The 22,549-nt window shown below is 40.6% G+C and overlaps 1 protein-coding gene across 28 annotated transcripts in view; it reads right to left on the bottom strand.

Annotated features, from left to right (window-relative positions):
- Positions 1 to 2,960: 2,960 nt before the first annotated feature.
- The window catches only part of Tenm3 (teneurin transmembrane protein 3), a 2,554,979-nt gene continuing 2,535,390 nt past the window's right edge, over positions 2,961 to 22,549 (bottom strand). For all 28 annotated transcript variants that reach the window (XM_087217023.1, XM_087217025.1, XM_087217024.1 and 25 more), the window contains 4 exons: positions 17,659 to 17,955; positions 12,519 to 14,130; positions 8,542 to 8,672; positions 2,961 to 6,530 (listed from right to left, as the gene is read on the bottom strand). In XM_087217023.1, coding sequence (XP_087073149.1) covers positions 5,775 to 6,530; positions 8,542 to 8,672; positions 12,519 to 14,130; positions 17,659 to 17,955 — 2,796 coding nt within the window. In that variant the 3' untranslated portion in view covers positions 2,961 to 5,774. The remainder of the gene's footprint in view (positions 6,531 to 8,541; positions 8,673 to 12,518; positions 14,131 to 17,658; positions 17,956 to 22,549) is intronic.

Here is a 22,549-nt window from a genome sequence, read left to right as displayed (position 1 = left end):
AGTTTTCCTTCTAAGTCTTGGAAGGAAAAGTGGTTAGATGCAGCCTGATCAGTCACAACCCAGACAGCATCTCCCAGTGTAGATTCAGAAAAAGGGAGCGGTAGAGGGAGAAAGTGAGGGAGATGGAGAGAAAAGAGAGGGAAAGTGAATAAGACAGCAGGAGAGAAGGGACATCTTGGGTGCAGAGACAGGAATCCTGGGGATGTTCAAAGAATATTCATTCCCTAGAACAGGTAGACTAGAGTCTTCCTAGTATTAATCTTGGAGGAAACTTGGGATAGGGCAGCGTCTTCACATATACTGTCATTAACTACTGTGTGATAAGAACCCGAGGTAGAGGAGAGTGGTTGCTGCCCTTCCTCAGACGTCCTCTGAGCAGTTCCACTGTCTGGCTTTCTGTCGTGTCAAAGAAATTGTCTTTCGAACTCCTTGGGCATTTATGCTTTTCTCACACTGACAAAGTTAACTTGTGAAAATTTTAAAGAATTCCTTTTGACCCAGTAGACCACTTGTTAATCCTGTCAGTTCTATGCAGTGAGTTATGTCGAGCAGAAATAGCCATTGTGGATGGAATTCAGGAAATCTCTGCACACGTGTAAAAGAATGTGATTTCCCTTCCTAATGCAGGCTGAATGCCCGTGGCTAGGGCCTGTGAAAGCCCAGTTCACATTTCATCCTAGAAGTGGTAACCAAACCACTCTCTTGCCTTAGAAGTCACAATTTATGCTTCTAATTTTAATTTTCCTCAGCTTAGATCCCAGAAGGATTTATTAAATTTGCTTTGTGGAACCCATTAACACTAAACTGAATAATGATGTTACTTTAAGCTTAGAATCAGTTTATAGTAAATTCTCTATACACAGAGCACTAGGAATCCTATATTCCTCCATGACAGAATTTTAAGTCAGTTCATAAATGAAAAGGTTTACTCAATTTACCTAAAAGTTATTAGCAATTAACTAACATCAAGAGACTATTGCTTTTCTAGGTAGTGAATAGCAAATGAGAATCCTAGCTAGAGAGGATATCCAGTATATGGCTTCAATTAGAAAGTAGAAAATTCCATTGGCTTAGCAGTACCTCTTTTATACCAAGGTTTAATGTTGTGATTAAAATGGGTAACAATAACTTACAACTAATTTTTTTTGAATGGGTTTGGTAGGATGACCAAAATCAAATAAATAGCTTATATGGTCTTTCTTTTAGAAATGATGGGCCATCAAACTTTGCATGGCAGATTTCTACAGCGAGGTAAATGAGGAGCTAGAAATATTGGCGGGCAGAGGGGAGATGAAGGCACATGCTTTGTGAGTTGGGGGCATTTTTATATGTAGAAAAACACGTCATGACTGTAGTTACAGCAGCTTTGAAAAGATCGAGTGCCCTGTGCATAGGGGTGGCAAGCACTGTCTCCAGAACCTTCCTCAATAGCATTGTTAGGAGGCTATGTGATGTATAAAGGCCACTGGCTGACGGGAAATCTCTGCTTCCTTCTGTGGACTGGACCACTCCCTCAACTTTCTCTGTGTACCTTCCTTCTGCACCTTCTAGCATTTGATGCATATTGTGACCTGGGGTGAGGTACTCAGATCACTTCTCTGCAGCAAACCAGGATAAAATCTCAGTGACTCTGGAAAGGCTGAGATCTATGTTGGCCTTTAAGGCTTCTGGTTGTGTATGTGGGGCGGGGGGTGGCTAGTCCCTCTCTGCTGGAGCCTAAATGTCATCCCATCTCACCTGAGTTGGGTGGTGGCAGTTATTGGGTGAGTCTTTGTCCTCATTTCTCTGTATTACAGTAGTGAGCTGCTGTGAGTACTGTCTAGGTGGTTTTGTCACAGACAACATGCCACACGCAACATGTAGTGCAGTGCCTTCCTGCTTCCTTTTTTGTTTCTCTATTCCAAAAGCACTTCAGACAACTGATTTGCTTTTCAGCAGGTGAAGAAAGAGCTGCATTTAGAAGTGGGCCAGGACAAAGGGAGAAAGGAAAGATGGTGAGCAAGGAGGCCAGTGGCCATGGCTAGGGAGTTCATCATAGACACAGTTCTCATCTCTCAAAGTGCTAGAGGATTGGTCTTGACTTGAGATCCTTCTTTTCAGGTGTTGTGCTCAGGTTTAGGTCAGGTGGTCAAACCTCATGCAACAACTGGGAAATGTGTGATGAGTGTAAACAGACTAAAGCAAATTTCATAGGCTGTGGCAGCAGGACATCCTATACACAGACATTTATTTTCTAAGATAGTTTTTACCTAAACTGCTTTTCTTTGCATTTGTTCAGACATTAAAGAACAGCAGCATAGAGAGCAAGAGTAGTAGTAATTCACCTGTTTTTCCAGATTTCCTGTTTAGACCATGTGAAACTGGACCAGTTTGCCAAGTGGAGTGACCTGATTCCCGTTGGATCCATGTGTTATCAATATGAGGTTGTCACTACAAAGCAAGTGTGATGAAGTCTGCCTTTCAGGCTAAAATAAAGGCTCTAGCCTGCCAGCACGGAATTGCTGAGCGAAGCATGCCCTAATCAGCTGGTCTATATGTAGATTTAGATATCTCCAGGAGGCTGCTAGCCTATCAGGCCCAAACTGATTATTCTAATCAAGTGTTTTAATTAAGCACACTTATTGCCAGGATCACAGGAATGAGGCCTGTTCTCTAGTAGTAATGGGCATTTTCCTTCCTTCCTTCCTTCTTTCTTTTTTTTGTTATTCCTCACAGTTAGTGTTTGGCTTTATGGGGGTGTAGTTAATGTTTTTCTAAAGTAGGCCATGGGAGAGTCCTCTGTGAAGCATGCTCTCCTGAGCTGGCATTCTGGCCAGTGGACAAAACAGATTAAAGAGGATATTACCAACTGGGTTGCAGGTGAATTTATACCCCAACAACTGCAACTTTTTTGCATCCTCCATGTTAAACACAAATGCAATTCTGGCTAGCCCAAATTTGAAAAAATATATAAACACACACACATTGGGTTGGCTTTTATTGGAATGCCTAGATGCAATCTATAGTCATCAAGTTATGGAAAATTCAGGTCACATATAAAGTTAAGAAGGCAAATGAAAAGACCAATACAAATCAGACAAAATTTACATCTCAAAATATCATGAAAGCATTTTGACTGGCTTTGCCTAAAATACTTTGAATATCAATTTCTTTTTTTGTAAGCTAATTCTTTTCATTATACAGTTCCCCCACCCCCACCCCCAACTCTTAGAAAAAGATCTTTTGTTTACATATTCCCCAAGGTCACTATTTTTTGTAAAAGCATGTCCAGATCACAAGCCTTTTTAGAAAGAAATAGGCTCATTATACCTACTAACAAGACACTAATTGGGTTGATTTGACTTCATCTAAAATAAGCACCAGGAGATTCTCCAAATCTGTCATTTATCGGTGCGAGTGTAAAAACCAGTCATATTGAGAAGAGGTTAAGACCTATGATTTCTTTTCCTTTGTCATGTGGTACAAGCTTTTCATGGTCAATACATCTGAGACATTTCTGAGAATTTAGACTCAGAGCCTATTTCACCCAAAAGTACTTACAGCATGCTAAATACAGTCCTGTGGAAGTTCCATTGAACAGAACTGCAAGTACCTAAGTTAACAGTTAAAAAATAAAATGTAAAACAGAACCATGTTTATGTGGTTTGAAATCTCATAGTTTTCTAAATTTGGGATCCATAATATTTGCCAAAGGATTTCCAGGATAAAAAATATTAACGCTAATCTGTGCTTTCATTCTAATAAAATATCAGCATTCATTGGAAGATTAATTACTTCGGTATGCTCTACCAAATACACAAAGACAGTAATAGCACTGATACTGTAAATTCAGTAGCTATTTTGAAACTTTCCCAGCCAATCTGTTTAATAAACACGCCTACTGTGCAATTTAGAGTATGTGATACATACAAAGCAGTTAGAAAATTATTTTCAATACATCACTTGAACCTTTATATTTACGACATGTTCACTTGCTATATTTTATCACCATTATACATAGAGGAAAACAGTGTGTACTATAGCTCAATGAACTGAGAAATATTTTCTAAAAATATTTTTGTGTGGCTGAATTTAGTGCTCACGAAAGAAATTTGTCAGAGCGACTGGCCCGGCACAGAAGTGCAGATGGTGGCTGCACTGGCTCCCACACGCTTGTGTGCAGAGGTACAGCTGTCAGTTCACCTCCCACTGGGTCTGCCACCCCGGGCCTCCCCGGACAGCACAGGCTGCCATTCAAACCGGCCCCCAAGATGGTTGGGCCCTGCAAGGTAATAGGAGCTTCAGTCTCCTTTTTTGGTCCCTCTTGAGGACCTGAGGGTCCAAATCCCAGACCGGCAGTGTCCCTGACCGGTTCCCTCTGGCTCACTCACCACTGCTGGGTTTTTGCTATCTTTCCTAGATCGTATAACACATTTATGATCACAAGGACATCAGATCCTTTCCTCCCCACAAACGCTTCCGAGCATTTGATGTGGTCTCTCTCCTCCATCATGAAATGGAGCATCAACGAACAGCAATATAACAGTAAAAACCCTGTGGTTAATTATAGCAACTCCCCATTGACTTTTAGGCTGAGAGGGCCAGAGAAGTCCTCCTCCCTCCCTCCCTGTGTGTGTAGTGTGTATGTGTATTTTTAAAAAATATCTTCCATTACATTCCACCAGCCTTGATTTTCTACTGTGCCTCTTAGTTGATAATGGCTGAGGACACTGGCTTGATGAAAGAGAGAAGGGAGAGAAAGGAGCAGTTCTCTGATTAGCCACCCACTTGGATTGCACTGTCCTGTCCATCTAAATGATAGAAAGTTGCACATTTTCAACCTAATACAAAAATATTAACACTTCTGGACATTATAGGCATAAGTTGTTATATCTCTACAATATAATAATTTATACTGTACAGCTATAACAGATAACAAAAGGTGCAATCCTTTAAAAAATCACACAGTTCACATGTTTTTATCATTTTATTTTTAAGTATAAACTTTTTAAACACTTTACATAAATTAACTCCTCTGAGACTAATATTTGATGTACAGTAAATTGTAATTCATATAAAAATCCATAAACAACTTGTCTCACATAATTTACAAAAAAATCAGGGTTTCCTTTGCTTATCAGTGACAAGAATACTATTTGCCAGTTTTTTCCCCAAGGCAAACCACGTTAGCATTGTAAAATCCATTATTAAATCCCCGGCGGAGCAGAAGTCGCTTGTGCCAATGTCCTTTTACAAAGCAGCACAGGGAAAGCAGTTGAGTTGTCTATAAACAGTAATTTTGCCCCACATTTTAAAATGAACAGAGATATATATCACATCCTATGTAGAGAGACTACTTCTTGTAAGCAAAAGTCGACAATTCGGTAATATTTGGAAACACTGTATGCATTTTTTTAAACCTTAGTTAAATACAGTGCCTCAAACAGATGGCCCAGAGAAAATGTTTAGGCCTTTTCTTTACGATTTTTTCTTTAAATACTTTCAGTCCAACTGAGTGCAGCGATATGCATATGTAAACATATTCTTTAAAGCCGATCACCTTTAAGGTCATTCAGAAAAAAAGTTCCTTGTTTCTGTTTGTGTGTGTGTATATATATTTTTAATAGCAGTACCATTCTCCTGGAAGGCTCTTCTGTGTCGGAGAGTCCGATTCGGATTGTGCTACAGAAAAATCTGAGCAAGGGGATGTGGTTTAGGCTCAAGAGAAACGCAGCAAACCAGTTTGGTGGTCGTGGCAAAGAGGGTGGCGCGGCTGTCTCTCCGCAGCCCGGGGGTTACCTCTTGCCGATCTCGCTTTGTCGGAGGAACTGGATGTTGTTGGCGCTGTCGGCCAGCTCGGGGTACTGCTCCACCGAGAGTACATAGTACCCGTCGTAGCCTTGCACCTTGCCGGCGCTCAGCAGCTGGCGCTTCTCGCCCTCCGTCCAGAGGCGCGCGCCCTCCTCGCCGTCGCGCACGCGCTGCTGCTCGCGCGCCCAGGCCCGGGCGAGCGCTCGCTGCCGCGCCTGCTCCAGGATGCGCGCCTTCTCCTCGTCCAGCGTCATGCCGTAGCGCACGTGCAGCGCCAGCGCGCCGAACTGCATCTCCACGTCCGCGAACCTGCGAGTCCTGCCGTTCACCACGGTGGTGGACTGTGACACCGTCACGTTGATGCCGTTCTCCAGCGCCTTGCGGCCGCTCGTCAGCCTCAGCGTCCCCAGGTCGCTCTCGGGCGTGGTGGTCTTGATGAAGTAGTGCGTGTCCTTGCCTTCGATGGTGAAGTGCAGGTTCTCCAGGTAGAAGGCGTTGTTGAGCACGGCCGCCACCTTGATGCAGTCCTCGTTGGCGATGTTGAGCACGTTGGTCTGCACGCGGCCCTGGCTGACGGCCAGCATGACGCCCTTGCCGATCAGCGACTTGACCGTGGCGAACCACAGCCACGACTGCTCGCCGCCTGCCTTGCGCCTGCTCACCTGCACCTCGGCCATCTTCCCCAGGGACAGGAAGGCCTTGGCTTGCCTTGCTACTTGCTGTTGAACTCCAAAAATGGGCTGAAAAGTGAAACACAACAGGGGTAAGGTTGAGAGAACAACTGTAGCATCTGGTTGCTGGGGAGCCAGTTGTCCTGGCAGGGCTTCCCATTCGGCCAAAGACCGGGCCAAGGTGTTTATTAAAACCTCATGTGGTTGTCTTTGAGATGAAAAGGTCTGCACAACCTGCGGAGGAGGGATGCATTCGATCTCCTCCCCTCAAGTGATCCAGATGAGTTTGGAAATGTTAAAGAGGGAACTCCATTACTGTTGCTGAAAACTTTTTTTAGTTTATAAAGTGGGCAAAATATTCGTTCGCGTCTTTAGCTTTCCTTTTTTCATACCCCGCCTGCATGTGAGAAATCCAGTTTACCAAGCCCTCCATCCCTGCAGCTTTCTCCATGGGAGGCTGAAGAGAAAGCACCAAACACGGAAGAACTGGGAAGGCTGGGGGTGCTTGGGGCGGATCTCTGGGCCTGACTTCATACCCTTTGAAGCGTTTGTGCTCTAATTTCAGTCATTTCTGCGCTCTCCTTGTGGACACAGATTTCAACTGAAAATCATCAGTGTAAGCGCAGAACTGAAATGGACTTGGATAAGCAGAGAGTGGGGGCAGCTGGAAGAGAGTATTTATTACTTTAGAAAAACAATTATTTATTGCAGACTTAGGGAGAGTGGGCCATCTCTATTGGCAAATGTTTTAAATTGGGGTATCTTAACTCAGTCATTTCTTATCCCCAGATGTTTATCTGGCCAATGTTTCCCAAATGGAAACATCTGTTTCATCTCCAGCAGTGAAAGAAACTTTTTCTGCACTTGGGGCAGCCTCAATGTTTTTGCCTTTGATTCCCTAAGCTGTCTTTACTATGCACTTCTTTTGACAGAGAACATGAACCATATTAAAAGGCTGCCCAGAAAAAAAAATTGGCGTGTCCATTTGTACAGTTAGATTTAAGTGTTTTCAGGCATAGTGAAAAGTCACACACAATTAGGGCATTCACATTCAAATGCATCAGGAAACTTCAGTATGTCTTCATGGCACTTTATCAATGTAGATTGATTTGAAGTTAGAAATGTTAAAATAACTCCCAGACCCTAGAAATTTGATGGTGTTTGCTTTTGAAATGTAAAAGTGACATCTGAAAAAAATTGCTTTTATGTTGAGTATGAAATAAATGCATACCAGAAAATAGAGATATTGGTATAGTGGCTGTTGTGTATGTGTATGTTTTAATCACAATTGCCTTTCTCTTTGTATTCATTGAAAGTACAGGACAACTGCTGGAGGGAGAGGAGGAATTAATCTTTCCAAAAAACTGTACTCTCTTCTCCTTATCACTATGGGGTAACCCAAATTTTTAATCTCTAATTATCCTTGTGTTAACCTAGAAAACCTGATGTTTGTTGTGCATTCCTTTCTGATCTCTGAATGATGGGATATAAAGGGCTGCATTCTGACATGGCAGTTTGATTTTGCAATTTTCCATTCTTTTCTTATTTTCTCAACTGTTGCAGTCCTCCTGATCTGTTATTTTCAGGAAAATTTACAAACATCTAGTTGGTATGTAGAGCTTTACTGGAGGACATTTTATTTTTATTTTTTTCCCCATGAAACACTGCTACTAATTTAGAGAAGGCACTGTGGCACTGTTTGTGGACTGCTAATTTGTAATATGAATCTCCTGCCCTCCTGTTTATTGTGTCTTTGCCTGCAGGTCCCAAGTGCCATAAATGTGCTTTCATGGGGTTTTCTGTAGAAACCCAACACTCAAAAATGAGCTTCTGCATTTTATTACCTTTCGATAATGTCTTTCCATGTTTTATTAGCATCCCTAAAAATAGATTTAAGCCTATTTAACAGGCCCTTGTTTGCTAAACTGAAATTCAGAGAAGTGTCAATTTTCCTTCTCCAAAAGGGTAAAAAAGTGTCTTTGGTACAGTTTTCATAAGGGTAGTTTGATCAAATATGGGTAAGTACCACACCAAGTAAGCCATTTATCACCTTTTCATAGTTTTGCATTTGGTTTCTTACCGGCACATCATCCCACTGCTGACTCTTCACAAGTTCGTAGGAAGGTTCTGTTAAATCAAATTTGGGAACAGGGAATCCAGGAATAGCATTGTGCAGATGGAAGCCAAATGTCACCAGCCAGCTGTTAACATCTAGGAGAAGAATATTCAAAAGGAACGGTGCTAGAGATTATTTTATGCTTTCATAAATTTAAATTCTTACCTTACAAAAAGCTCAATTTCACAAATAATCTGAAAACAAGCACAAGTTTGCCTTCCTCCTACCTTTTCAGATCTGCTAGTTTTAGACAGGAAGACAGTAACCTCAGTACCAGAACTATGGCAGTGCTATGGAAAATGCAGAGTAACAGAGACTCACTTAGACTGGATAAACTCTCGCAAGTGCGAAATTGGATCCTGTGCCAGTGCCAGTGATAAAAAGGATAATAGAAATGCACAGCAGCATGAAAAAGACATAGTTGTAGAAAACAAATGAAATTTGTTTTGTAGTTAGTAGAGGCTGGTCTTAAATAGAAGTTGTATGTTTTTAGCTTTCAAAAGTGATTGCCTTAGGATATGTGGACTTCTATAACCCATTTTCTATTAATAAAAACCCTAAATTGAGAGTTTTAAAATGAACAGTTGATTCTTAATCAAAGATGAATGCTAAAAGCTGGCAACACCGGTCAAGGGTGCAGAAGTTCTGATTACCATCAGTTATGACTTCAAAAGCTCATTGTGCACAGGTGGAGACAAACTTTTTGGGGAGAGAACCTGGAAACCTTTAAAATGGTATTTTATAATATTGCCATGTGACTCCAGAAGCCATTAAGCTCAGGATAAGGCTTTTATTCTATTCTGGAGGTTATAATGTTACAGAACTACTCAGCAGGCTTGCAGGTTTATGAGTACAGTTGGGTGTAGATTATTTTATATATTAAGCACATTGCTGGAAAATTTGAAATTGCATTTCACCTAATATTTTTTATGCTGTTCCATCTCTCTTTTGATATTTTTCAGAAAATGCTGCTATGGCATTCCCTGCAGCCCACGTTGCTAGGAGAGGATGAATTGAGGAGCTGTGGGCTTTCCAGCCCTTCAGTCAGCCCTTGTCAACACCCCTTAAATAATCAGTGGTAAACTCCGTGTCAGAATGATGGAGAGCCACTTGCTTCCCATTTCCTTCTCTAGGGCACAAACTTTCACCTCATTGCCAGGCTGGCAGGTCCTTTGTCCAGGTATCATATGGCTACAAAACTGGTGGTATTTTCTCTGTTTTGGGTGTGGTAGTGGTAGTGCTGAGCAATAAATCCCCATGTTTTCACACAGCATGGAAAGCAACACTTTTGGGGGGGAAGTGTATATAAGATTGCAAAGGAGTCTTATGTTCTGGGGAAAATTCTTTCTCCCAAATGTTGGAGTACTGAAGGCAAAGATTCTCTTACTCTGAACACTGTTTCCTTAAGTGAAAAACAGAGTGTCTTAAGTATTGAAAAGTACTAACAAATAATAAGATTTAAATGCAGGCATATACTGAAATACTCTGAATAAGAACACCTTACTGGTGTTGCTGAATCATGATGCAGAAAGAGGGACTTTTAGTTGGTTTAGATGGAAGAGACATACAAAAAGCTTTTGGAAGTCTGGGAGGGTGGGAAACAGATGTTTGGTGAAGAGGAGGCAGCATTTTGAGAGCTGTTCTGAGAGCTGAAAGAACAGACAGCCCAGTGTGTCTCAGATACTGAGCCAGAAAAGAGGCAGCTGGAAGGAGCAGTGAACACAAGCCAAAAAGAAAAAGGATAACTCAAACCAAACTAAAACAAAACAAAAATTCTAGAAAGAGCTGTCCTTCAGGAAGCATAAATATGGTAGAAAGGTTCACAATGGCAGTCTAAATAGGACTGGAAAGCTGAAAGGGATGATTGGGAAGTTTTGAAGTAGAGGAACTGAAGAGACCTAGAGCACGTTTGGAAGGACCTTGTCTCTGTTTCACCTTGGTTGTTCTGTGGTGGCAGAAGTGGGAACTGATGTTTTAAATCTTGCAAAACTAAGAGTAACATGTACTAAACTTGGAAAGATATGAAATCTGTAGCCTGAAAATTACTGAAAATATTGGTGGAAAAATTAGTGTGCTCACCAGGCAGGAGCTGCACTAAATGGCATTGGAGATCATGGTGTAAGATGAAGTGAGAATATAAACAGAATCTATTGGCTAAACAACTGCTGAGAGAAACTGCTTCATTATTGTCCCAAGGTGATGGCAATGAAGGAGGTTAGACAGCTCCCAGGAATGAGACGTGTGTCACAATGTTGTGTTTCAGATTGATCATCTCCATTAGAAGTTTGTTTATGTACTGAGATCCTACATTACACATTTGTAAGATAGTTACCATTTAATGCATGATTGTAGATGGGGTGTAATAGAAAAATGTGATGAGTGCTTTAAAGAATTGTTACAGTAGAAGACACATTGCCCCCTCAAAATACTCCCTCTTGCTTCAAACACACTTATCCCGTTATTCTTGCCACTTTCTGAAGCAGTTCTGGAAGTCCTCTTTTGTGAATGTCTTCAGTTGTGTTGTGCTGCCTTGATAACCTGAACTGTCTCAAATTGTTTACCTTTCATGATCATTTTTACTTTGAAGAAGGGCCAGAAGTTGCAGGGTGCCAGATCTGGTGAATGAGGTGGATGAGGATACACCATAATGTTTTTATGATTCTGCCTTTCTGTTGGATGGCATTTGACAGCAACTTTCACTGTATTTTTTATCATACCTTATAAAGGTACTAATGAAAGAGAGCTTTCAGAGCTACTTCCTAAAATTACAAGAATGATGGGTAGGAGTGTTCAAAGTGAACGGGAGTATTTTGAGAGGAGTTAATGGCAGTGTGTTGTTTATTGTAATATTATTTTTAAAAATGCAAACATTCCCTGTATATTTTGATCATATTTCATAATTCAGTACTGGAGATTGAACCCAGAGCTTTTTTATGCTGGACAAATGTCCTACTGCTGAGCTAGATCTAATAAATTTTATTTTGAGACAGAAATTTTATTTTAAGTTGTCCATGCTGGCCTTGACTTGTGATCTTCTTGCTTCAGCCTTCTGAGTAGCTGGGATTACAGGTGTGTGCCACTATAATTGGATCAAAATTTCTTATGTTTATGACCCAGGTAGGCACTATTGTTCGCATGTTATAGTTGAGGCAACTGCCATATGTTAAAGTCTTGTACTCAGGGTGGAGGTGGTGGTCCCTTTGAGATACAGGCCTTTGCAGGAGGTCTTTAGGTCACTGGGAGCATGCCCATGGAGGGAACTGTGGTATCCTGGTTTTTTCAACTTTTGGTTTTGATGAAGTGAGAGGTTTTCCTCTGGCATGTGCTCTTGCCACAACATGCTGCCTCAACACAGGTCCAAAGGGATGAGGCCAGTTGAACATAGACTGAAAGCTCTAAAGTTATGAACCAAAATAAATCTTCCCTCTTTAGGACCTATTTCGCACTTTTTTCCCTCTGTGCTGGTGACTGACCCCAAGAACTTGCACATGCCAGGCAAGCATTCTACCAGGAAGCCACATCCCCAGCTCTATGTTAGGTGTTTTATTGTAGTAATAGAAAGTTAATATAGCAAGGAGATACAAAAACAATATTTTGCCTATAAAGCCACATGGTTTATAGGAGAGGAGACTGGAATTCCAGTTTGGGGACTTTAAGTTTACTATGTTTTCTGCTCCCCCGTGGCTCTTCCCTTAATGACTGGATTCTGTTTGGCAAAAACAACAACAAAAAAAACAAAAAAACCCCCCAAAAAACCCCAAACTTGTTGCCTTGGGCATTGGCAGGCAGAATGGAAAGTAACTATGTTTCATTTTTCCTTTGTACTTCTCTATGGATCCCAACAGGAATAAATGTATTTAAAAGGTCAATTCCAGTTATTTCATGTATTATATTTAATGGTTACAGGAATTTAGCAATTTTCAAGGGGAAAATATGCTTACCTGTAATGTAATCTTTCACATCATGGATTTTGCTTGCAGGGTTGTTATTCCTAAACATATACAAGTTAAATGGGGCTGGGTCCTTCCCAATTCTTTTCCAGATTTCTATGTCAGGTGTTGTCCATCGTCCTGCCAAAATGTCATAATCTCTTTCTCCAAAGTGGATTAATTTGGTGAGTGGGTCATACAAGCCACCGTGAAATCCAATTACCAGTTGAAAGTCAATATTGGAGTCAAAATAGATTTCACCATATGCAGTGTACTGAATCTGTTTTAGCATAAGCCCGTTGCTACTGAAAACAGCCAATGGTGTCCCTGTGTTATCTGATGCAATGTAGAATTCATCTCCACTGCTGATTTCCATGGCAAAAAGATGTCCTTGGAGATCATAATAGAGGGAGGTAATTTCTGAACTCGAATGGTTATAGACATGAGTAATCCTAGTGGGATAGGTGAGGTCAGCATAAAAAAACTGCAGATGTTGTCCCAGACTGGTTTTGCTAGAAACTCGCCTTCCCAGGCCATCATAACGATAGATCACTGTCCAGCCACTCCCTTTACTGTAAACTCGAGTTAGAAGTCCCTTGGAGCTGTATTCAAAGATTTCTGTGCCTCTTTGACGCAGGAAACCATCTTCATCCAGCCGATACTGGACATCACCCAGTCGAGTGATTCTGTCTCGCAGGTCATACCGAAGGGGTGTCAAACGTGCGCTGTTGCTTGGGTTCAGTAAATGAAGGTTTCCGTTCAGATCGTAGTTGTAACGCCACATGATCTTTTCATTTAGGTAAACAGTTTGCAGCTGTCCATCAACGTCATATTCATAAGCATATTTGGTAGTATTGGCAAAGGGGCCTATTTTAATCTCTCTTTTGGTTACACGACCCATATTATCATATTGAATTGTAATCCAGTACATGAGGGACCTGAATATCTCATACTGAATTTCTTTGATTCGGCCATGAGCATCAAAGTGCTTTGTATAAGTCATCACAGCTGTGGAAATGATTTGGTTAATATCATAATATATAACTCCAAATTTTCCAAACTGCTCAACTTTGCCAGAAATGTCATCAAACTGATAGAGATCTATTGGCAGTGGAGTTTCATTGATGACACCCTGCATGCTGGTCACTCGAAAGCTGTTGTCATAGCTATAGTCAAATCTTGCATTTACCATTCCATCTTCACTAAAGCGGAAAATCTGTCTGTCAATCAGGGGGCCAATTTGCCTATATCTAATGGTGCAAATAAAACCATCACTCTGGAGGTTTACTGTTTTTAGGACTCCTGCTGTTTCATCATAGGTAAAACTGACTCTTGTACTATCGTATAAAATTTCTGAGAGCCTGGTCTGCCTTCTATACTTGAATAGGACCCTCCGACTTGTACCGAGGAAAGCCGTTTGTAGAAGTAGTCCCTCCTCATTGTAGTCTGTGATGATGGAGGCATTGCTTTCTGGAGGGTTGTATATGTTGCGATAGTAGCCAATGGACCGGATGGTTTGCATGGTGTGGCGAGCCACACTGGGCATGGTGATGGCAGAGAGGCGGTCCCACATATCATATTCGAAGATGTACTGCCGCTGGCTATGAAGCAGAAGAACCATGGACTGTAAAGAAAGCACAAACTGTTACCTGGTGTTTGTGAAAGAGGATTTAGTGACCACGAATATACAGAAACATTCCGCCTGAGAAAATGATTTTCATTTTAATTGAGTTATCCTTGACCTTACATGTTGTTAACGATTCCCTGCCTAATTTGCTTGGATGCTTAATTGTGAGGGGTTCTGCAATTAGTGGTTCAAGATTCATAATGTGCTACTTGTCATGATTTACCATTCTTTTTCTAGGCATTCATAGCCAACCAGCAGATTGTCAATGGATTTGGCGAACTCATAATATAGACATGAATAAAGCTGCTTTAAAGACAATATTTCAAGGAGAAAATAGCATGGGGAAATGCAGTCCTATCCATAATTAGCAATTACACAGTAAGGTGGTTTTTCCCCCTCATTTGATTGAAGAGCCACTCAAATCATGTTTTAATTTCCAGTGTGTTTGGGGGAGGAGCAAAACATTCAAAATATTTTATGAAGAAGAGACATGAAATTAGCCAAAAATGGATAATGTATACAACATAAAGCACCAGTGTCAACAAACATGGCTCAATTAATCACATGATGAATGAGTTATAAATGCCCTTAATAGAAATATGGATTTAGATACGGTTCCCACAAGACATGTGTATTGACAGTAAAATCTATATTTGATATTTTCTTTTGTAGGTACCAAATTTTATTTGTACCTCAGGTGCTATCATAATGGTTTCTGGACTACAAATGCTTTGGTGCTAAATTATGAAGTGAATGAATATACGAATAAAAGTAAGCTCTGCATAGGTTTGCAAGTAACTGCAGAAAGACAAATGGGCCAACAGGAGAAAAGGTGAACCCTGATGCTGGTCAAGTGAACCTCAACCATAAAACAGGGCTGGGGTGGTTCTCTCTGGCAGAGTTTGCTGTAACCCGTGAGGTCAGATGGGATGATGGCAGCACAGGAAGGATGGTTTAGGTGGGAGGCATCCTTTCTTCTGACATGGAAATGCATAATTTTATGTCCAAGGGATGCTCTTTTCATTTTCCACCATCTTCACAGTTTTCATGACTTAGGCTGTGGAACAACTTCTGTGGCCAAGTCTAGGGGTAATTTTTTTTTTTTTGGTACCGGGGATCAAACTTGGGACCTTGCGCTTGTGCGGCAGGCACTGGAACCACTGAGCTGAATCCCAGGCCCTCTAGGGGTAATTTTTATATACAAGTTATGATTTGGGTTTTAAATGTCATCTTAAAGCCACATGTTGAAATCTTGGTCACCAGCCTCTGGCACAATTGAGTGATGGTGAAACTTTCAGGAGCAAGTCTAGTAAAGGAGGGCAGGTCACTGGGGCATGGCCCCTTCCTTGCTCTTTTGCTTTCTGCCATGTTTGTTAAGCAGCTTTGCTCCACTACATGCTCCTGGTCATGACATTCTGATTCATCAAGGACCCGAAACCAAGAAGCTAAGCAACCACAGAATGAAACCTCTGAAATTGTGAACCAAAGTAAATCCTCAGATTGCTCAATTCATGGATTTTGTCCCAGTGATGGAAAGCTAATATATAGGTTGTGTACTAAATGTCCTGAGAGTTTTTCCTAACAGTTTGTATTTTTCCAAGGAAGGTTTGGAGTAGTGCAAGTCACAGGAACTGATACCTATTTTTACAGTCATTTAACTTCATGTTTGAAGGTAGTAAAACGGCTTGTGTAGGATGAGTAAGTTTTGGCTTTGTGTCACTATCCTGGGAAGGAAATGGAAATAGACATTAGAAATTTGGGGAGAGACGATGAAAAAGGACTCACTGGCTTTTCTGTTCTCCACAGATGCATGAAGGTGACCTTGGTTACTGCCTTTCTCATTTTGTGACAGCAGCTCTTATCAATGATACATTCCTTGGCTCCTTTAAAACATTTTTCTGCCACCTTATGATCACTACTATCAATTTTTGGGGGCGTCTGGGTACTTGTTTTTTTATTACTCTTCCCTGAAATGTACTTAAATTAGAAAAGTGTTCCAGTCCGTTCCTCTCTCACTTGGAAACACTGCCTGGGGGCTACTTAGGTTGGAGGGCAAAATATCTGCCATGGGTCAGCATTTATTTCTAGACAGGTATGTGTAAGGGGCTTACTCTGTGGTCTCTCAACAGATAGCCAGTTGAAAGCAGAATTCTTAGTATGGAGGGAGCTTGTCATCTAACAGGTCTCAAGGGCAAGTCCCTTCTCTGGAGAGGAAATAGGTGGGTTTGCGAGAGGAGGGACTGGCTAGGACAGCCCTAACTGAAAGCATTCCAGGGTTGAGAAGCTGTCATAAGCTTGGTAGCATCCCACACAGGTTTGAATCGAAACTGGTCCTCAGGAAGACTGGTCTTTACAGATGCACCTTGGAATTAGGATGGGTCACAGGTGCGGAGTTGGGTTTAGACTGAGGAGTTGTGCAGAGCACCTCTAGTGAAGAATAAAATTGTGAGCAGTGAGCATAGCAGTGATGTGCATGTGAGTTGTCTGGATGACAGGAGTTACTCTGTGCCACTTTTATACATGGAAAGGAGGAGGCAGTAACAAAGAGTTGAGTTTGTAACTTAAGGCTGCTGTGAAATTGGCAGTAAAGCACTTTGTGATTTGAGATGTATAAGAACTCAAAACCAAATCATATTCTTGTGCTAATGTTTGTCTTAAAGGCACATGAAACATCACATGAATATGCTCTTTGGTGGATTATATTTCATCAGAAAAGAATTACAGGGAGATCATCCTTTTCCTTGTTTCCCTTTCTCTTTCTTTTCCTTGAGTTCAGTCATTACCCCAAGCCACACATCATACAGTTTAGCATTTTGCACCTGTGTAACTAACTCTCAGTCTCCATTTCTTTTCTTCCCCCTGGTACCGGGGATCAAACTCAGAACCTTGTTTTTTGGAGGCAGGTGCACCGCCACTGAGCTAAATTCCCGGCCCAGTACTGTGTATATTCTTAGAAATGGGAAGAAGTCTGAGCTCCAGTGCTTGTCTATTATATGTAGAAAAATGGAAAGATAGCACAAAGTATCTGAAAGTATGGCTTTCTAAGAAAAGGGCCTCTTTTGGTTAATAATGCATAAATAGGACCTACATGCTTTTTATTGTTACGTTGAAACTTTGCCAGGAACAACAAAAAACTGACAGCTTTTAACTGTGCTAATGTAAGGCTCTTTCTGAAATGAAAGAGCCAGCACAGAAATTATTTACAAATGACTTACCAGCTCAAGGTCTAATTTGCAAATGTTGTCAGTGTGTAAGCTTGGCAGGTGGATAGTGTTAGTGCTTGTTTGTTTACAGCATAAATCACTTAAAAGGGTCTCAGATAGTAGAACTTAACTAAGGAGAATCTACTTCGCTAATGCAGAAATTCATCACTGCTGTATTGGTGTGACTGCCATATTGATAACTTAGAATAATAAATGGAACTCGGTCATGGGCTGCAGTTTTTTTCCCCTCATAGTGCTCAAGGTGATTGGTGGAGAATGCTAATCATCCCTTCCTATTTCCAACCTCACTGTGCAGGCATACCTTTTCTAAGTATGTGTAACTCCACGTTTTACCATCAGCAAAGACTCGGGATACAATTCTCCCCTGTCCATCATAATCTACTTTTTCGCTAGTAGTTCCTCGCTGGATGCTGGCAATTTGACCTGTGGATGAATAGGTGACATTGACAGCCATCAGCTTGCTGCTAGGCAGCCAGAGAGTTGGGTGTCCTGATGTGTCATAGGCGATCCTTAGTAGAAATTTACGATGGTCATCATAGATCTTTTCTGTCTTTGTTGTTCGATCAAAGTCCACTGAAAGGAGGTTTCTGCCGTTAACCTGTTACCACATAAATGAGATGATAAAACATAATATTATTCCAATAGCAGTCACTTATTATTTTTCTGAGTCCCCAATATTGTTTAAACACCATTTATGATGATTTATTTTCTTTGTCAGTAAATTAATTTAGCAACTTCTTGGGTACAAGTGCAAGGCAGTAAGATTAATGGATTTTTAAAAAGGTTTTATTAAAGGCTGGCATTTGTTCAAAACCTTTTCAATTAAATTTTGTAAACTAAAGCAATTGATAAGAAAAATACCAAAATGTATTTGCTTTAAAGATTTTTTTTCCCCAGAAGATCCGAGGGTGATGAACATGACACCTATGTAAAATACTCAAAACTCCTCCCTCCAAAAGACACGGGAAAATAATTGCTTAGTAAATTAATCATGGTTACATTAAATAAAACACAGTGGTAAATGTGACTCTAACCCTTAGAAAAGCAGTTAAGTAGAAGTTGGAACCCACATTACTGTAAATTATTAATGAGTTTAAATAGCAGGAGGTTACAAACATGATCATTGCTTTTGGCCCAGTGCTGAGAAGTCATAATGTTTGGAATGCTGTTTGGTTTTGATAACATCTGGTTAACTGGCAGGGACTTCAGAGCCTTTTACTCCCATATATCCATGGTCTGAATATTGTACTTAATTTATAAATCTAGCACCAAGTTGCTCTGACAGGGACTCTGTGTGGCTATGTGCCATGTCCAGAATCTTTGATTAAGTCTAGCTGTTCCTGTCTATGATCCAAGCTATACATAAACCAGCACGTTTTTTGAAATGGGAGTGAGGTCCTGATTCCTTTCTATTTTACAAATAGTCTGCAGTGTTTGTAGATTGTGAACCCTGAAGGGCAGACACCATGACTGATTCATTCTTTCCTCTTCTTTATAGCACCTTTGTGGGGATGATGGCTTATAATTATGAAAATGCTCATTAACTGTTTGGATTGGTAAAAATTAAATGAGAAAGCCTTAATTTTACATGACCATCTCTTAACTAGAACTTTAAAAACTGACAGCTCCAGGTGATTAGTTTTATATGTATGTGCTATAGTTTGGATGTAGTTTGTCCCTCAGGTTGAAATTTGGTTGCCCACATACTGGTATTGTGAGGTGGAGCCCTTAAGAGCGATGTCTTTCTAAAGAGACTGGGTTGGTTCTCATGGGACTGGATTCATTTTCTTAGAGCAGGTTATTATAAACTTTTAGCTCCTTTGTCCCCTTCCAAATGTACCCATTTGCCCTTCTACTTTCTGCCACAAGGCTCTCACCAGAAGCTGAGCAGATGCTGGTATTGTGATCTTAGACTTTCAGAACCATAAGCCAAAATAAACCTTTTTTCTTTACAAAGTCTCAGGTATACTGTTGTAGCAACAGAAAGGAGACTAACATATAAAGCTGTTACACACACGCACATTTACAGTTCATCTGTAAATACATGTGAATGTATGTGTGTGTACATATATATGTGTAAATTCAAGATGAAACTAATGTTTGCATTTGACAGTAAACATATCACATGCAAAAATAATCCTTACACTTGAACTTTTCTGATTAGTTGTTCAAGGGGAGTACTTGAAGTCCATGGAAATGTCACATTATAAGTTAAATAGAAACAGCATTGGGGAGAAAAGCTATCAAAAAATCATTTTACAGAAAATGAGAGGGTACAGTCCTGGTACCTGGTACAGGAGAATATATCACAGCAGAAACGTGTATGGAGCAGGTATGGGGGGTGGTGGAGAGACAGACACAGACAGAGACTGAAACCCAGGAGGCAAAACGCCTGATCTTCCACCCTAACTGGCCTTGGGAGCAGCCTGCCTTTGGGCTTCAACCCCCCAAATCTGTTTCGTCCATCTGTAAATAAAGAGGTCAGACTAGATCCCTTGGGCTTTGTCTCTCAGTAAGTTTTACTGGATTCTGACCAGCTGGCTGGAGGCTTTTGGAACTTTCATTTTTCTGTGCAGAAATGTCTGCATATTAGTTGCTCTCTGCTTCATGTGAATTTTGTGAAACTTTATGGGTTTCAGTTTGCTGAATGTTTCATGTACTTTGTTGTTTTTTTTTTTGGTACCGGGGGTCGAACTTGGGTCCTTGTGCTTGCGAGGCAGGCAGCAGAACCACTGAGCTAAATCCCTGACCCTGTTTCGTGTACTTTGAAGAAGCTACTAATTATTGTTATAATATCTTTCTTTTTAAAGATTTCTTTTAATTTTAATTTTTATTAGTACAGGTTTATAGGACATACTGATTACATTCCTCACGGGGAGTTGGTACGTGTACATAACACACCTCAGTTCTTTTTCATCTCCTCCCCTCCCTCCCTGCTCCTTCCATCTCTGTCCCTGTTTCATTTGCAGAAATTTGTTCCAATTCTGTTTTTTCATTCCCCTCCCCCAATTATCTTTTCTAACATCTGTAGAAAGATTCAATATCCAATCAGCTTGATAACTGGCAGAATCAAGTACCAGCATTTAGAGTACTACTCTACTCTGTCATAAGGAAGGATAGACTTGAGTTATCTGTAGAAAAATGGGGACACCTTGAGACCATAACATTAAATGAAATAAACCAGACACACGAGCTTAAATATTGCATGGTTTCTCTTATATGAGAAACCCAAAACAAATAAAAAGACAACACAGATAATAGGACATAAGGAGATGGATTGTTTGCAAATGGGAGGGGACTGAGAGGTGGAGGGAGGGGGAAGAAGGAAAGGGGAAGGCGATGAAAAGAGAAGGAGGATGTGTTATGTACTTGTACCAAGCAAGTCTACACAGGAATGTGATCACTATGTACTGCAGAAATCTATTAATAGAAATTTTGGAAAAAAGGTTTTGTTCATTTAAATGGCTTCACTAGGGTTCTTGAGTTTCTCAGATTGTGTTGTAAAGTCAGTCCCCCTGAATGCTCAAGTTTGTCCTCACTTTCCTTCCTTGGGCTATTCCAGGCTAGGAATAACCATGAAACACTGACTGTAGTTTCCATGGACAATACTGTCCTTGTTATTGCCCTATCTGTTATTTTACTTTGCCTTCATTTTAATTTGTATTGCCATTCTTACTGCTTTTCTTGCTCTCTTTTATCTCTGCAGTATTCCCTCTGGTTAGAGTAAAAGAAATCTGGATTGCAGATCTGGTGTGATTGGTTGCTATAGCAGAAGGGTACAAAGGTCTGGATCCCCATCTTTTCACTACTTTTACTCTGCTACTGGCTTCTCATTTGTTGCTTTGGTTTGTGACTAAGCTGCATGATGCCAAAACCTCCAGATGAAAAACAGTATCATTGCCATTGTGTCCATACCAAACATGTCATTATTTGGAATCATCTGGGAGCATTATGAGACCAAACAGTGGGATGGATGCTTTAATTTTCCTTTTTATCTAGACAGATATTGTGTGCACTGCTTTTCTTGTATCCTCAAACTGAAGCAATGAATTTGTTTTAAGAATGCTTTTTCCTCTGGGCTGGGAGTGGTGGAACAGTGGCTTGGAAGCCCCTTCCTCTGGGCTGGGAGCAGTGGATGCTATCATGAAATCAACCAATAACAAATGCTGGTGGGGCTGTGGGGAAAGAGGAATCCTGCTCCACTGCTGTTGGGAGTGTAGACTGGTGCAACCACTATGGAAATCAGTATGGAGATACCTCAAAGAATTAGCACTGGAAGTCCCATTTGACCCGGATATTCCCCTGCTGGGTATCTTCCCCAAAGAATTAAAAGAATCATACCACAGTGATATATGTGCACCCATGTTCATAGCAGCACAATTTTAATAGCTAAAACTTGGAAGCAGCCCAAATGCCCATCAACTGGAGACTGGATAAAGAAAATGTGTTTTTTTAAAATAAAATGGGAGTACTACTCAGCCATAAAAAATGAGAAATTAGAGACATTTATAGCTAAATGGATGCATATTGAGGCGATACTCTTAAGTGAAATAAAGAGGACACGTGTAAATACCGAATAGTTTCTCTAGTGTGAGAAACTGAAAGTGTAAATAAGGACTAAAAGGTATAATAGATAATGTGAAATAGGAAGAAAAGGGGCAAAGGGGAAGGGTAAGTGGGAGGGCTAGGGGAAAGGATAGAAGGGAATGGAATTAATATAAGAAAAGGAAAAAATGGAAACAAAGTCTTTGTAAATAGGGAGAGATGGAGGGGTTGAAGGGAGGGCAGGGGAAGGGGGAAAAATAAGAACTGAGACATTATGTAAAGGTGCAAATTTCGAATGATGAATGTCATTATATTGTATACCTACAAAGTACCAACAAAATAATATTTTTTAAAAAAGAATGCTTTTTCCCACACTTCTAATACAAGCCAAGCTTTTACCCATTCTTATCATTTCCAGATACCAGTGCTGTTGTTCAATATGGAAAATTTCAAAAAGATACTAACAGATCTCCTTTTTTCCAAATCCCTCCCAAATATGCCCAGAATTTCTTCTTTTGGTATTGTAAACAAAATATGGCAGTCAAGGGACATATTCATGTAGAGACATAGTCCTGCTTTACCACCCCTTTTAGAAATCAGAGTAACTTTCTGATATTTTTGGTTTTATAGTCATAAAGCACCAGCAT

This window comes from Heterocephalus glaber, unplaced genomic scaffold, assembly GCF_053883595.1.
Source record: "Heterocephalus glaber isolate CG9 unplaced genomic scaffold, H.glaber_assembly_v1.0 deba00001461, whole genome shotgun sequence".
NCBI classification, from domain to species: Eukaryota; Metazoa; Chordata; class Mammalia; order Rodentia; family Bathyergidae; genus Heterocephalus; species Heterocephalus glaber.
Note: the sequence above shows the minus strand (reverse complement) of the source record. Positions and strands in the feature narration are given on the sequence as shown.